Source organism: Triturus cristatus, chromosome 7 (assembly GCF_964204655.1).
Source record: "Triturus cristatus chromosome 7, aTriCri1.1, whole genome shotgun sequence".
NCBI classification, from domain to species: Eukaryota; Metazoa; Chordata; class Amphibia; order Caudata; family Salamandridae; genus Triturus; species Triturus cristatus.
Genome location: NC_140590.1, coordinates 58,643,150 through 58,660,546, shown reverse-complemented (window position 1 = coordinate 58,660,546; position 17,397 = coordinate 58,643,150). Strand labels below are relative to the sequence as shown.

Here is a 17,397-nt window from a genome sequence, read left to right as displayed (position 1 = left end):
ACGCCACCTAGACGCACAAGGGTACTGCTCCAGAAAAATTCTCCAGGATCTAGTCCGACGCCTGGGGATAACGCCAAGGAATCTATAACTAATGTATGGCTTACAAATACATTACCGAAGATAAATAACTTGTTCTTTAAATCTGGGGGTTTATGCTTCTCCAGACTGAACACTCTTAAAATATACTGCCTAGTATCGATGACATGTAATTCCTATATCCTTTAATCAGTCTTATGTAACAATATAGACTGATTATACAAAGACAATGAATTGTGTGTAATGTAAATGTGACAAAGCACTGACACCCTACACTGTTACGGGTAGTGCTACACAACAAATTAATGGTGTGTGAGAGGGGCACTTAAGAGATGAAGTACAGTGCAGGAGGGTGGCAGTGTGGGAATGCATGGAAATGGTGGTCATGGGGATGGTCACTAAAAGATTGCGCTATGGAAGTAGTGTTGCTCATTGGGAGACACCATATATACAATGAGCTCAATATTTGATGGTACTACTTTTTAAAGATTTGCTAATTTTTAAACAAAATGTATTTCGACACTTTGCAAAGGGTTTAACATTGCCCCCTTACTCGATGTGAATTCTTTGAATATGATTTATTTTAATCATATATATATTTTATTTAAAATTGAATAACTTTTGAACTTAATGTACTTGGCGTGGATCCAGTTAGGGCCCTGCACTTCTGTCGGCAGCTGCAGCTAGGGCTAACAAGCATTGGCATAGCCAATAGGTCTCACCTTTGGGTCCTTATAAGTGTTTAGCCATGCAACAGTTGATGTTGTTGCACCAAAGATTTTGTGCTGGATAACTAAACACTTAAGGTCACAAAGGCGAGACCTATTGTCTATGCCTAAACCCTCTACTATAGCAGCTAGAGGTGTGGTGGGTGTTGACACGAGCCACTTGGCTGATAAGGCACTAAAATGTTGACTCTTGAGGGCTTAGTCGGTCTTCAGGTTTGCAGAACAGAAAGTGCTGAGGCGTATAGGCCTACGGCCGACAACTGAGCCAAGTGCGTGACAGAGACAGAGGACTGAATGAATAAAATGTGGACAACCAGAGAAGTAGAGGCATCCAACAGATAGAGGTACATAGAAAGAAAATAACATTTTTCAAAGAGGGAAAAGAAATAGATTGCTAAATATAAATTGTGAAATTAAGGGAAAAAAGGAAAGAACGAGGAAGGATACAAGTATGAATGGAAGGATAAAACAAAGCAATGTGAAGGGAAGAGTAGAAGTGTGAAACAAAAGAAGGGTGCAAAGAAGGAATTGTGAAAGAAATAATTAAAATAGGGACAGAAGGAAAGGGGGTTGGAGGAAAACAAAGAAGGGTGAAAGAAGGTTTGGAAAGATGAAAGGATGGATGAATGAAAAGACTGGTGGAACAAAAAGATTAATGGAAGGATGGAAAGATGGAAGAGTGCATGGAAAGGAGTTGGGTGGCTGGATGAGTTGAGAATAGAAGAAAGGATGGGTGAATGGATGAACAGTGAAAGGATGACTGGGAGGATCGATAGGGGACAGGAAGGGTGAAAGGATAAATGAGTGAATAGATGGATATTAGGTGAAAGGATAATAGAAGAGTGATTGATAGAAATGTGTGTGTGGATGGAAAGGTGAAATAGTGGATAAATGGGTCGTGGATTGATGAAAAGGTATTGGCTTTGTCATTGTCTTTTACCCATGTTGTACAGCAGCACGGCTGCCATGTAGCATGACTGAAAGGAAAAAACAGTGGTGGCTGTGATAACTTTTTTCAAAGCACTACAAAGCAGCACTGAGCCATTTTTTAAATAATTTTCAGCCATGCAACATGGCTAATAGTTATGGGAAAAGTGCTAGGACTGCGGGATCGGTTTAATAGAGCAAAGGTTTGAAACACGTGTACATGTATATTGGTTTTCCATACCTTGACAGTGTAATGTGCCTGCCTTGCTTTGCCTGCTGGTGCACACGATCTCTACACATGCACTCAGTGTACAGAAGAGAATGTGTGTGTGTATGAGCACTTGCCATGCATTGCAATATGAGCTACTCATAGAACCCGGGGGTCAGCTGATGAGTGGTAAAGTCCCTGCGCTGGCCTCTGCTTTCTGTTTGGAATTATTAGCACAGGCATCATTTAATGGACGTCTGCAGTACAGTGTACTACTGATACGTTGAATACAAGCAATGTTTTCTAAGGCTCCTCAGCTGGGCTACAATCTGGATTATCTTGTGCTTGACATAATTAAAACATACCTTATAGCACTAATGAGCTCTGTGCTCGGGTCTAGTCTGGTGCAGCCAAATATGTTTGTTGTGGCTACTACCAATGAGTTGGGTAACAGTTCCTCAAGGTGTACCTTTTAGCTGTATGCCTTTGTTAGTACCATGAGAACGAGTAGCCAGGCATACTAATGTGAAATAGAGTTCTGAGAATCAGTCTGCTCTCACTAACAAGTGGAGGTAGAGTTTGGAAGGGTGAGGCTCAGTGAGGGGCATGACAGCCATGGGGCAGGGGTATGAAGGGCTTTAAGATTGGCTTGCAGGGATCACAGAAGAAGCACATCAGTACTGTGGAGAACTCAGAGGGAATGGGGACCTCAGTACTGGGCTTGGAGGGCCCAGTGAAGGATCATTAGCAGAGTTGGATGGAGTTACAGCTGAAAGCTGATTTGCACTCCTACACATTGTCACATATTCCATCTCTTGAATTACAGGGTAGGCATATGACCGCAGTGAGGCATACTCCAGAAGAGGTACATTCCGAGGCCTAGCACATGCTGAGGGTGCCTGCAAATGCATTGTGGCCAACGAGAGATGGCTTGCAGCCTGGGCCCTGTATACCTACAATGCAGTCAAGATACATATTTGATAGAGAAAGGGTAGAATGAGAGGACAGGGAGATTAAAGAAATTGGAGAAACTAGAATGGTAGGATGTGGATTGAAGAGGAGGCAGGATGAGGGAGAAGTAGGAGAAAGATAAAAAGAGGCGCAAGGAGAAAAGACAAACTTAAATAGGGAGGAACGAGAAAAGGACAAGTGAGAGTGGAAGTGGATAGGGATAAGAAAAGGTGTGAGAAGATAAGATTCACTATGATAGTGAAGAGACAGGAAGGATACGTAAAACGATTAGTGAATATAGAGCGTCACCGGGGTTCAGAAGCAAGGAGCCCACTCCCCCCCCCCCCCCCCCTGTACTGGGTGCTAATACAAACCCAAAAGGTGGGGGGGGGTCAATTTTTCCTCGCTTAGATTAGGGCCTAAAGTACCCTTGCTATGCCACTGATTTTGATAGCTTGCATGCAGCACACACTTGCATATTAAGTTGTTGCTTGTCTTCAGTGTACACAGACTTTGTAGTGCACAAAGCACCTTTATTGCTGCACTTAAAGGAATACAAATTAGAGGGAACATTGGTTGCTACCCTCGAAGACCTGTGAATTCTCCATGCCAAGAAGCCAATTTAGGTCCACCGACTTCATAACATTGCAAAGAGATTAGAGCATCTAGTCGGAACTCAAATCAAAGTTAACTCCGTATAATCAGATAAAGTATAAAAATAATTGTACTTTCTAATTAGTTGAGCAAATGAGTACAAATATATTAAACGGGTAAGATTAAAGTATAGGGCCAGCAGCGAATGTGTAGATGAATTTATAAAAAAAAAAGTCCTAGTCCCCAGTCCAGACAAATTGGTCTCGGTGACCAAGTGCCACTCTTCATACGGTTAAGCATAAATCACTGCTCACATTTAGAGGGGAAAAAATAAAGAAACCAGAATAAATTCAACAGTTTTTTTATTTGCAATTCATCTCAATGTTGTTTCTTGCTTGCAGCTGCAACCTGTAAAACAAAAAATTCTGATTAGCATTGAGTCACTTCCTAAGTCCATACTTGGGCTGCAGAGTTGGAAGGATGCTCTCTACAGTTCCTAGCATAGAGTTGCATCATGTACACAGCGTAATGTATTGTTTACTACATGTATGTGATGTGCATGTAGCGAATCAGATACTGCAGGTCTCGAGCCTTCGAGATGCACACAGTAGAGAAGTTATAGCCAGTAGTGCCATAACCACTACAGTATCGAAGGAGAATACACAGCAGTTACTGCCATTTTAAGGTGACAAATGGACATGTTAAGCAAGATTTGTTTACCTGTCCTGCGATTCGGTCCAAGTCTCTCTGGCCCTGGGGAGTTAACTTGCGACCTCTGAAAATAAGAGTTCAAAAGTTAAACTTACAGCAAGGGCTCAGCACGAAGGTGCACAAAGGCACTCAACCATATGTATTACACTATTTCTTCAGTTTAGCTAGGCAGGGCAGATCACTATTAGAACTACATCTGAGACTTTATTCCACAAGCTTGCAAGCCTCACCCATTGGGGTCTTTCTCCACCATCTTCACTCCTTCTAGAGACTGCATCACTCGCCGTGCCACGCTCTTGGAGCCGCTGCTGAAGTGGCTGGGCATCACGCCGTTCCGCTGCCGCCCACCGTAGATTTTTGTCATGGAGCCAACGCCAGCACCACCACGGAGGTACAAGTGACGGACGGTGGAAGCTAAAAGAAATAATGGGAAAGTGAGGCATGGGTGTGCATAGACTCTGAAAATAACCGTTCTACCCAGTTTAACGCAATCTGTACATCCAAGCAATGCAACAGGTATCAATGCAGACCAATCCAATCACAAGACTGCACCAGCCCCCCCCCCCCCTCCCCCAAAAAAGCAGATAAAGGAATAGCTACATCCTAAAAAGCAGCACATTGTTCACAATTATCTGATCTTAGTGGGGAAACCTCGGTTCACACTGAACAGTTTTAAAATATGACCCACTTCGCTAATGGGGTGGAAATATTACTGGCATATTAATACGCTTCAGGGCGTTATCAAGGCAGCACTGAATACTCAAAAGCTTCAGAAAGATAAATTACGAATTACAAACAGAATGGAGACCAGAATTGCTCCTCAACCACCGGGTGGCAACCTTGTGCCATGTGAATGTGGATCAAAAGCACCGCCCCCCCCTCCCCCAACCCAAAAAGGCAAGTCATAAAAAGAAAGGGGGGGGGGGGAGAGAGAAGAGAGCATCAGTCAAAGAGCCAGGTCTTGAGGTCCATCCTGAACGTGTGCAGGGTCGGGGAGCGTCTGATGTTCACAGGGAACTCGTTCCAGGTCTTGGCTGCGATGTAGAAAGCTCTCCCGCCTGTTCTGTTCCTGCGGAGGACCTCTGCCAGGGCGAGGTCGGCGGAGCGGAGGATCCTCTTGGGCACGTGGAAGGATACGCTCTCGTTGAGGTATTTGGGTCCGATGTTGAGGGATTTGTAGGCGTGGGTGAGGAGTTTGAAGGTGACTTTTTGCACCGGGGAGCCAGTGGAGGCCTCTTAGGTGTTGTGCCCCCCTCCCCCCCCCCAGAGTTTTATACAGCGCGAACTTGACCCGAATCCAATCAGGTATCAGAGCGCTTTACATAGCACCAGTTACATTGCATGATGACACATTCATTTTTTTTTAGGCACAGGGAGATTAAGTGATTTGCCCAGAATCACAGGATGTTCAGCATCACTACAGAGGCTCGAACCCAGTTCCCCAGGTCAAGCGCCCTAGCCGTTAGTCCAACTTGGTCATGTGCTCATGACGTGGTGTCCCGAGGACAAGTCTGGCTGTGGCATTCTGGATGGTTTGGAGGGCCACCAGGTGTCCCAGGCGGAGGTGCAGGGTACGAGGACGAGGATATCTGTCTTTTCTGAGTTGAGCTTCAGGCAGCCGTCTTTCATCCAGGCTGCCACGTTCTTTATTCCTTCCTGGAAGCAGAGTCTGGTGTTTTCGGGATTCTTTGTGAGTGAGAGGATGAGCTGGGTGTCGTCTGTGTAGGATACGATGCTGAGCCGAGCCTATGCTGTTGGACGATGGCGGCGAGGGGGTCATGTAGCGGTTGAAGAGCCTGGGGCGGAGTGACGATCCCTGGGGTACTCCGTAGTGGATTTCCGTGGGGTCAGAGAGGAAGGGAGGGAGTTGAATCCTCTGGGTTCTGGCAGAGAAGAAGGATTGGATCCAGTCGAGGGCAGCTCCGGGTATCCCTGCATTGTGGAGTATGGCTGCGAGCGTGCGATGTGAGTGTCGACGGCTGCGGAGAGGTCTAGAAGGAGGAGGGCCGTGGATGTCGTCAGTGGCAGCGAGGAGGGCGGTCTCGGGCTGTGGTAGCTGCGCGGGCCTCTAGGATGGAGTTACCTTGGATGAAGGTGGTTAGCTGGGAGTTTTAGTCTCTGACTTTCGCCGCAAAGGGGAGGAGAGATGGGCCGGTAGTTTCAGGTCCATTGCATCGGCTGTTGGTTTCTCAAGGAGGGGTTTTAAACTCCGCCTGTTTCCAGTCGGCACAGATGCCAGATCCTAGGTAGGCGTGGATGGTACGTCCTGGTGCGATGGCAGCCCTGTGGAATATGTGCGGTGGGCAGGGGTCCGTTGGGGCTCCAGAGTGAGTTTTCTTCATGGTCGTGGCGATTAGTTCGTAGGTAGCTAGGTCCCAGGACGTCATGGTCGGCTTGTTGGCGGTGGTGGGTAGGGGGGTGGTGTCCGGCGATGGTTCGCTGAAGTTGTCGTAGAGGGTCTTGATCTCCAGATTGCCACAAGCTCAGCTCCTATTTCAGAGTTCCTGGGAGGGTGTGACGCCTGTGGCTTCGCAGGTTACTATGGCGAACTGCTGAAGGACGCTGAACAGTTCCTTGGCGTGAGACCCAGCGGTGCAATTCCCTGGCTGTGGAGTTGGTGTCGGTCGATGCGCTGGGAGGGGGTGGGGGGGTTTGATGGAGGGTGGTGATGAGGAGTTCCTCTGTGACCTTGCTCCAGTTCAGTCATGGCGGGCGCGGTGGCGGTGAAATTGATGCAGTGGTGGTCCAGAGGGGCTGGGTGGTATAATAATTTAAGTAAAAGAAATTAGTAAAATTCGATACAGAAACGATGCGTACACCCAGGCATATTTCTAGTTAAGTTTAAAAGTTTACAAGTTAAATGTTCAGAATGGTTGGCTGGAATTCTATATAGAAGTATTGCTTGTACATCCATATTAGTGATAGTGCCCATTTTATGTATATTATTATACACAGTTCGATGTAGATGTACAGAGATATCTACACTTTCATGGCCAAATGCCAAGAAGTCATAGGTGTACACAGACATAATCGAACGAGTTTATGGATTTGTTTTAGGTATAACAAGAAAACACAAAAATATGTACTAAATGGATGTGCGTGTGCATCAAAAGCCGGAGTTCAGGAGCTTAGAAATGCAGCAGGCCGAGGTAGATGCCGGTTGCCCCATTACAGCAATATTGTTGACATGCACTATTTATGTTTGCATTCTTACCTTTATATTCCAGAACTATGCATGCCGCACTTATTTTGTGCTTTCATTAGTCTTTTGAATGTCACTGCACATTACGTGACTAGTAAAACAAATTAGTACCATACGGCGCAGACAGAACCGCATGCTTCAGTAATGTACCTTACTGAAAATACCAAGCAGTATGTATTGATGTATATTAATATGTAATCGCAATTTCAAATAGACTGAGCTGGTGCAATGGTTACAACACACATATATACACACACTTGGGATGTATTTAATCCCTTCCCCAAAATGCTAATACGCCTTCGGGTTGCCCTACAAATTTGGCTCGAGGGAGCCAGCTGGAATATACTTCAGAGTATATAGATTTCTTTTTACTTGAGCATGTAAAAGATAGTGGGGGATTTCTTGCGCCAAATGAATGACATCAATGGGACAGGATTGTGTCCTAATGGCGTAAGACAACAGCGATTTGTAAATGTATAGGTATTTATATAGCGCCGACCACCACTATGGGTATCTCAGCGCTGTACTCGTACCGCTGAAGGAACCCTTCCTGGCTTTCCATGTGAGGTGTCCACTCCTGGGCACCCCCATGGTGAGGCCAGGCACCCCAGCGCTGTTGGGGCCGTTGTGGAGATTAAGCAAGCTATTGCCCAGAGTTGCAGCGTGGGACCCAGGATTAGAATAGGCACTGAGGCGAGAATATCCAGTCCGTGGAATTTATAGCCCGAGATGATTTATACCGGTATTTGTCATGAAAACTGGTTGCAATGTAGGAGTCATTTAAGAAATAGGAAAATTAGCTTGTATAAACACATTCAGATGATTCTCACTATGGCAAGAAGATCCTTGGAGAATAACTACTTCCTTTTTGGTGATTTGTTTCAGCAGATCTGCAGGACTGCAACAGGCACCTGCTTTGCCCCCCGTTTCGCGTGGTTACACGTAGGCTGGTGGGAGGAGCAGGTGCTCCGCAGAACCCACACTAAACTGCGGATGAGAATGCAATTGTGTGGACTAGGTACATTGACAATCTATCCATTTTATTGAAGGGCTCGATGGAATCAGCCAAGGATTTTGTGAAACTTATCGATTTGAAATAAGCAAAATTAATCACATTTTAGACCTTGAAATGTACATTGAAAATAATAAATTGGAGTCTAGATTACACAGGAAGCCCACAGCGGGGAGCACAGCGCTACATGCTATGAGCTTTCATCCCACACAAAATCATGTATCCCCTATGAGAAGTTGCAGCACACCAAAAGACATACCTTAATGTCAGGAATTAATGCAAAAGAGGTTTAGAGACAGGTTATAGCATGTGTAATTTGGAACGCCCAGGCATCTGCAAATAAAAGGGCCTGGCAGACGATTGTCGTCCCCCAAACACATTAGGAAACAGTTTCCTAACAAAAAGTGATTGCTTTATTTAGAAAAAGAATTGGCCAAATAATTTATTCTGCTCTAGTTATTGGTCCTCTGCTTTCCAAATGGCCATGCATAACTTTCAGACGAGCACCACCAGTTAAAGATGTCTGGAAGTGATTGAAACAACTATTTTCCATGCAAAAGGTCTCGCATTTGAGAGTTCGAGCTATTGGCGTTGTAAATGACTGTCTTTTGGTTTAGAGTACAGTGGATTTATGACCAGACGTGCAGCTGCAGCACTGTATACAAGACTAAGAATGTGGATTTACCACTGCAACCCGAGAAGCAGCTGCAGCACTGTCTAGAGGGCTTAGCATGGAGGATTCAACACTGACTAGACACTTAGCTGCAGCACTGCCTAGGACTTAGAATGGGGGAGTGACTGACGGGACCAGAGTAGCAGCTGCAGCACTGTCTAGAGGACTTTGAATGAGTAATTACAACTGGGACCAGCACTGCCTAGAGGACTGAGAATTAGAAGTGCCACTGGGATCAGAGAAGCAGCTAGCAGCACTGCCTAGAGGACTTAGAATGGGGAGTTACTGACGAGACCAGAGTAGCAGCAGTCTCTAGGAGACTTAGAATGAGGGACTACCGACGGGGCCCAGAGTTGCAGCTAGCAGCTGTCTAGAATTTTTAGAACGCGCAATTACTGACAGGACCACAGTAGGAACACTGTCTAGTGGACAGAGAATAAGTAATTACCACTGGGACCAGAGAAGCAGATATCAGCACTGTCTCGAGGGCCAAGAATGAGGATTTACCACTTGGAACCAAAACGCAGCTGCATGCAGCACTGTCTAGAGGACTTAAAAGGGAGGAGCGACAGACGCGATCAGAGAAGCACTGAACTGCCTAGTGGGCTGAAAATGAGGAATTACCACAGGAAACAGAAACACAGCTGCAGCACTGCCTAGGACTTAAAATGAGGAATTATCACTGTGACTAGAGACAGCTAGTAGCACTGTCTAGAGGAGTAAGAATGAGGAATCACCAATGGGACTAGTTTAAAGTAAAAAGAAGGTTAAAGATTTGGTACATGTATTTGTAAAACTCTATATAGTGTGTGTACACTTCGGACAACTTTTAGCAAAGTGGAATCTTGTCACTGACGCAAGCCTTTTGTCTGAAGCAGGCGCCAGGATGGAAGCCAGAGATGGCCTAAGAAGGAAGAATAAGCACAGTTTTTGTTTTGCAACTGGCCTGCATGAATATAAGAGGCACTACATTAGCATTCCAGTAAGATTGCTATTGCAATTACAAGCTTCATTTGTGCTTTTGTAATGCACAAATCCATAAAGGCAATTACCTATTGCAACGTCACATAACATATCCCCAAATTATATGTAGACTAATACTTAGACAACAAAAACACGATTAAAAAAGGCGCACATCCTCCCTAAGCAGATGTAATGTAGATAAAAAACTCATTCAATATGAAGTGCACGTTCCGTGAAGTATGGCACGCTTACAATTTTGAAATTTGGATTAATAGAAGGCGGAGTTTTTTTTAATTTAGCAGTCTAGTGCAAAGAAATAAAATAGAACAAAGGTAAATCCTTATGGCGGCTACCACAGCACCTCTGTATGGAGTTCCTTCTGGATAAACTAAAAGAGAAAAAAAGTGTAACCTATGCATGTCACAAATCAGGGCAAAACTTATGTACTTTGTAAAATAGAAAACGTGTGTTCTCACCTGAGAAGTGACGAGAGAGAGAGAGAGATTCTATGCTCTCATCTAGTGGGCGCTGTGGACTTACGAATTGTGAAACTTAACATTTTGGACCAAACTCCTGGTTGGTTTTGAGCAGCAGTGAAGTGTAATATGTCAATTACGATTTTGGTGCCAATAAAAAAAAGCATTGTTTTTAATAAAGTGGGCAGAAACATGTTGGCAATTTCGCTGGGTGAGAATAACTATACTAAAATACCCAACCCATTTCTAATCACACCTAGCGTTCCACTAATAAAGGTAGATTTCCCCAGGGACAAGGTATTTTTAGAATATTCATCTGGATCCCCTGTTACATGGTGTTGTCCAGTAAGATTTATGCAAGAACTCACTCCTAATTAGTCAGTCTTTGAGGAGGTTGAGTCCGCCCAGGTGGCACCGTCCTACCAGGGTGGGGAGAGGACTCCTCCTCAGCATGACACTAAGTTTGTGAGGTTTCCTCTTCCAATAAGGAGGACCTCTGAGAACAGGAATCTATGGTTCTAGCCTGCAAAAAATGATTTTACATCAGAGGCAATCATTTTGGGACTGAAACATTGCAGGTCTCCAAGAAACCAGATGCACCTGCAGAAGCCTCGAGAAGAACTGGAGAAACAGCAAGACGTCTGAAGATCGCACTACCTACAAGAAAGCCATGATGGAACACCAACTCATCAGATTCACCAAAAGGACCTTCAAACAAAACAAGATCCATGCCAACTCCAGCAACTCGAATAACTTCAGCATCATCCAGGAATTCAGCAAGCCCCCCAGCGAAACCATGGACATCACCCCTTCCCAGGACCTCTGAAACAAGCTTGGATCCTACTTTCATCTAAAAATCAAGGGCCTCTACGACACTTTCGGCAACAAGACGCCTGACCCCGAAACCACATCCTCCTCCAGCAACGCCAGCCAACCATTTCCTCCTGGAACCCAGTACCACCGAAGACACCACCTCAACCATGAAAGGCATCCACTCAGGAGCCCCCTTGGGCCCCTGCCTGTCGCAAATCTTCCACAGAGCCGCCATCGCGCTAGAACTACGACACACAATCAACACCGCCTTCAAGACCAGCATCTACCCCGACGACTGGCAACACGCAGAAGTCTGTCCCCTGCTCAAGAAGCCCTCAGCAGATCCCACGGACCTCAAAATCTACCGACCCATCTCCCTCCTCCGGTTGGCCGCCAAAGTCACTGAGAAGACAGTCAATGCCCAGCTGACAAGACTTAGCTAAGAAAACTCCATCCTGTACCCCTCCCAAACCGCGCAGAACACAGCTCCAAGACCGCTCTACTCGCCGCCACAAACGACATCCGCACCCTCCTCGACCAAGGACACACCGCAGCCCTGCTCCTACACTGCAGCATTTGCCACCGTCTCCCACTGCACACTCACCACCAGACTCCGTCAGATTTCATCTGTAGGAGCGGATGAGGACACCAGCTTTGACACATGTTCAAAGATAGAATCTTATAAGATAGTTACAAAGAAACTTTAAATAAAAAACGTCCCATTACTAAACGTGTAGAGATAAAGGAAATTCTATATTTTCCGTAAAATGTGCTTTCAAAATAAAGAAAATTGTATGTCCGACAGCTAGTAGACAATAAGTGACATTGTAAGCGAGCTTAACAAATACGAAAGCATAAGAGTATATACACCAAATACAGACATCACAGGCCTCCTCCAGCTAGTGTTAAATTTCTTTCCAAACCAATCCTTGTCCACTACTCACATTACTTTCAATTAATCATAGAATCGGCAAGCACATGAGCAGTTTTAAAAAAGCAGTTGTACATAAAAACCAGCCTAACGTTTGGAATGCTAACTCGGAAGTAGTGCACATTTCTTTACAGAAGGAAGCCATCACCTGGACATCACATCTCGTGACAACTTCCATGCCGCCTGCAAAGACTGGGGACTACAACGGTCATGCTACTGTGCTCACAGTAACCATTTCCAGTGCATCCCAAAACACAGCAAGTTAAACATAATCCAGCTTCTATAGTACCAGATGGAATCTCCCAGGATCTGCGGCAGTACTAGTCTAAGCGATGTTCCACTCGTGGCATTGCATGCATCATTGCAACCTGTAATTAGTGGCGAGTGCAGAGACAGGACCACACAGTCTGAGTGTAACGACTTGTAAGATTTATTAATCGTTTCAGATAGTCTTAAGGCATTGTGGTCTTATTAAGGCAATAGCAGGTTTTGTGCTCCGAGGCAGGGGGCTCATAACATGCAGTGGAAGCGGGGGGAAAAAAAATAAAAAAATAGTTCTCCACATCCCCCTCCCACCCACAAAAAACAAAACAAAGAAACTGCAAGGAGACTGTACTCGTCCGGTGCTGCCCTGACTCGAACAGCAGTGAGGTACTGGCTACCAGAACTAATTAGGCACGACCTAAAAAGAAAACATATGACTGATGTTTTAACTCTAGTCTTGGATACCGTAGTAGCATGCTACTCGCTGCAAAGCACTTCAATGCCTCGCCAACGTACAATACTGCACACCCTGCGGGTTTGGTAGGCCAGTCAACTTAAGGGGACACAATAATCAAAAAGTAACTGCGTAAAGAAGCCAGTCATCAATCACGGTAGTCTTTTCAACAGCTTATAACAGTGACAGGCTATTTTACAGTTCCTCATTCTGCTGCCCCCCCCCCCCTCCCCCTCCATTGGTTAGAGCTGGCATTGACTTGCTTAAAGTGCCAAGCAGCCTCCTCTCAAGACATCCTTTTAGTAAACTTGTTCATCTTGCTACCCTTGTTCATCAGTTGGAAGTCGCCATTGCTAATTTGAGCAATTGCCAGTTTCACTGCCAGCAATGGAAGTCATCGAGGCTATGGTGAAGGGGCATTCTGGAAGGCCAAGTGAAGGCTGATAGCAGCTAAGCCCATCATTCGGATTATGTAGATGAAGTGATGCGAAATGCTGTGCAGTCGAAGTAATTAACTAATCAGTCCGACACCTCTAACTACAGACACATCTAGGTTTACGGACAGCCAGGCAGCAAGAAGTGTTAAAGGGCATGAAAACTAAAAGGCTAATAATGCATAAAGTCTCTGGCTCAAACACTTTAGGCCAGGGGTCTCCAACGAGTAGCTCGGGAGCTACTGGTAGCTCGCCAGTACCTTCAAAGTAGCTCTCTGAGGTGAAGTCAAGTCCAGTATCAATTTCAGAGTAGGTTCCTATTAAAGAAGGCAGCACTGATCATCTCAAGACCCTAAGAGTGACAGCCAGCCAAACTTATCACAGTAACTCATACTAACACTCAAACACACACTGAGCCAGCTTATAGGACCAGCTACATGACAGTCTGTATCCAATGTCAATATAATTAAGCCACTAGGAGATTGACCTTGTTGCAGTCCCTCCTTTATCAGTCATAACATGTTTAACAGTGCACCATCAAAAAAGTATGCCAGCAGTAGCCTGAGCCGCAATCAGTGCTGACCCACCAAAGTGCGGGACTGCAGGAGTCAGAGTGAAAATGTGTCAGTTAGATGCATGAGCAGCTCAAGACCTTAGGAGAACAGGGTATGATCCAGACCAGAGAAAATTAAGAGATTCATCAACATTTATGTGTGTGTCCATAATAAACACTATTGCTTCCTGAAACTATGCCTGGTGCCAAGAATCGCCAAATATATATGCTAGCCCCATCATAAAAGGTTTTATATTTGGCATAATTGTGTCCATTACTGGCATAATAGTGCCAATGGCATGATTATGGTCATTCTTGACTATTTTAGTATTTATGGTCTAGTTGTGGTATGCTGGCAGCCATCATAGACCTACTCTGAGCTTGACTTGCCTATATGTACCTATTCCTGGCATATTAATGGCCATGACTGATATGTGGTCTTATCCCTGATCCTTCTGGTTTACAGCCTTGGCACAACTGTGGCCCTAGTATAATGGTGGGCATTACTTGCATAATCCAGGCATCCGTGGTGCTATGGTAAGAATCCATTATGATATAATGGGGTAACCCACAATTGTCCACGGACCTGGGTAACAATTGGTATAGGAAACAACGGTCCTAGACTTCTTTAAAGCCACAATTCAGTTATGAAAAACATTCATTAGTCAAAGGGCATCCGGTACATATAGAATTAGCATTGTATCATTAATGTACCACCATTTTCTTTACAATGCAAACAAGTATATCCTCAAAAGACACAAAGGCACAAAATATCGCTCCAATAGTGACTGTTTATTATTTAGTTACTTTTATAACAGATCACCATATTCAATGCTCCAAATAAAGAAAGGTTGCTCCAAGGGAAGTGTGAAAAAGGAAAGTGCTTGTGAGGTAGGACAGATATAAATGAGGGGAATCCAAAAGGCAAATTCAATAACCAATCAATTACACATTCTGGTATCCTTAGTAAAACTGGTCGTGGTTCATAGTGGCACCAGTTTTACAAATAGGCCGGTCCCTTATGAATTTACAAAGATTCATTTCATGATTTTCTGATGACGCACAGAGAACATTCATCTGTGAATAGGCTGGGATGATATCAGGGACAGGCCCACTGGGGGAAGAGTGTCAATGTTTCAACCCTGGTGCAATGAGGATAATTTATATCCTCAGCAGGCGGGTCTTCCTCAGGATGGGGTGAGGGGAGGCAACCTAGGGTGAGGTACAGTCAGGATACAGCCCCTGAGGAAGATCCAGAATTACGGAATTGTAGCTTTAAAGAAGTCTAGGACCATTGTTTCCCATACCAATGGTGAGCATCCATGGCATATGACTAATATCTGGGAATTCAAAGTAGTCTGTCCATATGAGGCATTTGTACATGGGAGTACATGATGATAATGACAAGCTGATGTTTAGAGACTGTGCATTTCTCAAAAACTGATACTTTAAAGGCAGTTTTAGTTTTAAAAAATGGGGTTGCTTCTGGAAAATTGAGTTTGTTTGCCCACAGTGGAAAGTAGTATTAGATGTGCATTTTCAGAAACTGGTGAATGATAATTCAAGCTGAGCTGGGGAGACATACTGCTGTGCTTATGTCCTTTGTGCCACTGGGCATGTCAAGATTTGAATGTTACTTCATAAGTCAACGGGAGGCATTTTATATTGAAGAACTTTTTCCCAGCGTTTCTGCTGGTAACCGCACTTGGTATACTTGGGTGGTAACCACTGAAAATTTTGTTTTGGGTGGTCATAGTGTAGTCACTATTTTACAGGTAAAAAATTTGCCAGTAGCTTGGGAAGACTTTTCTTGAGCAGAAGTAGCTCTCACTACAGAAAACGTTGGAGACCCCTGCTTTAGGCAAATCAAAAGGGTCGAGTCTCACATCTATTGACCCACGGCACCATCCCAAAAGGAAATCAGAAACAGGATGTCGAAACAACTTGTATTGGCAACAGGGTTTCCTAGCGTCTACAGCAGATAAACAAAGATTCACCAAACAGTGATGCCATTGGGCACGCCAATTCTGTTTCCAGATAAAGTTATAATTTACCTGGATGGCATTTCCTTGCCAACTACTAGGTTGGCATTGGATCCAGGCAAATACTGCTTAGCTCCCCTTTTTGCTACAGGCCGAAATGTAAACCTGAATACTACATTTAAAAATAACAGTTCAAGGCTTCACACTCACCAGCTCTGGTGTAAAACCAATTCTCATCGTAGGGAGCCAGTTCTTTGTGCTTTGCCAGCTTGACAGTGTCCACCCATTCGGGTACCTTTAGTTTTCCTGACCTTGAGGAACAAGAAAGTACATTTAGTCTAACAGAATCAACGGACCGTTACACAGCACCATACTTCACTCTTTTTTTACTACAATAAGAAGCTATGGAAACAAATCTGTTTACCACACTCCCATCAACAGTGCTCATTTTCTACACAGAAGTAGGACAAGCAAACAGAAAAAACATTTTTAAGCAAGATAAACAGAACAAAGCTTACTTTTTCAGGAAAGCAGACAGGGCTCTGACAAACTCCTGCTGGTTCACGTCTTTTACTGTAACACCGGGCATCTGTGGACAAACAGCAAACAAAACGTTAGTCAAAACATTACACTAAGTCTCGTGAAGTTGAGTGTGGAAATTACAAAGAAGAGAAAAAAAACGACCGAATTTACGGCCCGTATACAGGAAAACAAAGATGTGAGGCCAGCAGTCTAAAGCTTCAAATGTAATGATAATCGTGATATCTTCTTAGCGATTTGGGCAATTTGACATGTGTTTTGCTTCTTTATGGGTGGCCCTGTGTCTAGAGCTATAAAGCTCGAAATGTGCATCAAAGACTGCTGGTGCGCCCACGTAATTAGCTTGGCTGGCTTTCCACCCAAATCACTCTCAAGAACATACTCTTTTAAACGCAACGATGTTAGAATAGCAGTTACCCGGCTTTTAACCTAACAGCCTCGTTTCATAAGATGACTGAACTGGGTGATGCAGTGGGTGAAGAAGGTGCCCAGGATCAGTAGAAGCAGAGAACAGGACCTTTTCGCTGACGCCACGGGAGCACCCGACCCACGTGTAACAGGGAAGGGGAACGGAGCTGGGCGCAGAAAGGAGCCTTCAAGAAGCAACGCTAGGCATGGGCACGCAAGGCTCCGTCTCAGAGCTGCCTCCAAATTCAGCCTAACCACCGGTGCTGGCACCCCGGTCTAGGTGACACCTCCCCTCCACTCTCTGACGGCCTCTACCGGCCCCCAGCTCAGTGCACCGCACACCCAGACTCCCCAGAGCCGCCATCACCTTGCGTCTCTCCCGCTGCCGGAAAGGGAAAAGGGAGCGCACGGGGTCTACGAGCCGCTCAAGAGAGGGCGAGCATGCGCACAGCGCCTGCGTCGAGATCTCGCGAGAACACGCAGCGGAGGTTCATAGACATAGAACGGTTATAAATTGGAGGACAGGCACAGAATACT

At 45.0% G+C, this 17,397-nt stretch overlaps 1 protein-coding gene across 2 annotated transcripts; it reads right to left on the bottom strand.

The window, feature by feature from the left end:
* Window positions 1–3,789: 3,789 nt before the first annotated feature.
* Window positions 3,790–17,360, bottom strand: RPS19 (ribosomal protein S19). Of its 2 annotated transcripts, none has more exons than XM_085615629.1 (6): window positions 17,228–17,360; window positions 16,431–16,501; window positions 16,123–16,223; window positions 4,386–4,569; window positions 4,165–4,219; window positions 3,790–3,852 (listed from the first exon to the last, which is right to left on the bottom strand). In XM_085615629.1, exons 2-6 carry the CDS (start codon window positions 16,499–16,501, stop codon window positions 3,823–3,825), a joined length of 441 nt encoding a protein of 146 aa, XP_085471755.1. In that variant the 5' UTR covers window positions 17,228–17,360; the 3' UTR covers window positions 3,790–3,822. The 2 variants fall into 2 exon arrangements, with proteins under 2 accessions (XP_085471755.1, XP_085471756.1); XM_085615630.1 differs by having other exon boundaries at window positions 16,870–17,265.
* Between the last annotated feature and the right edge of the window lie 37 nt (window positions 17,361–17,397).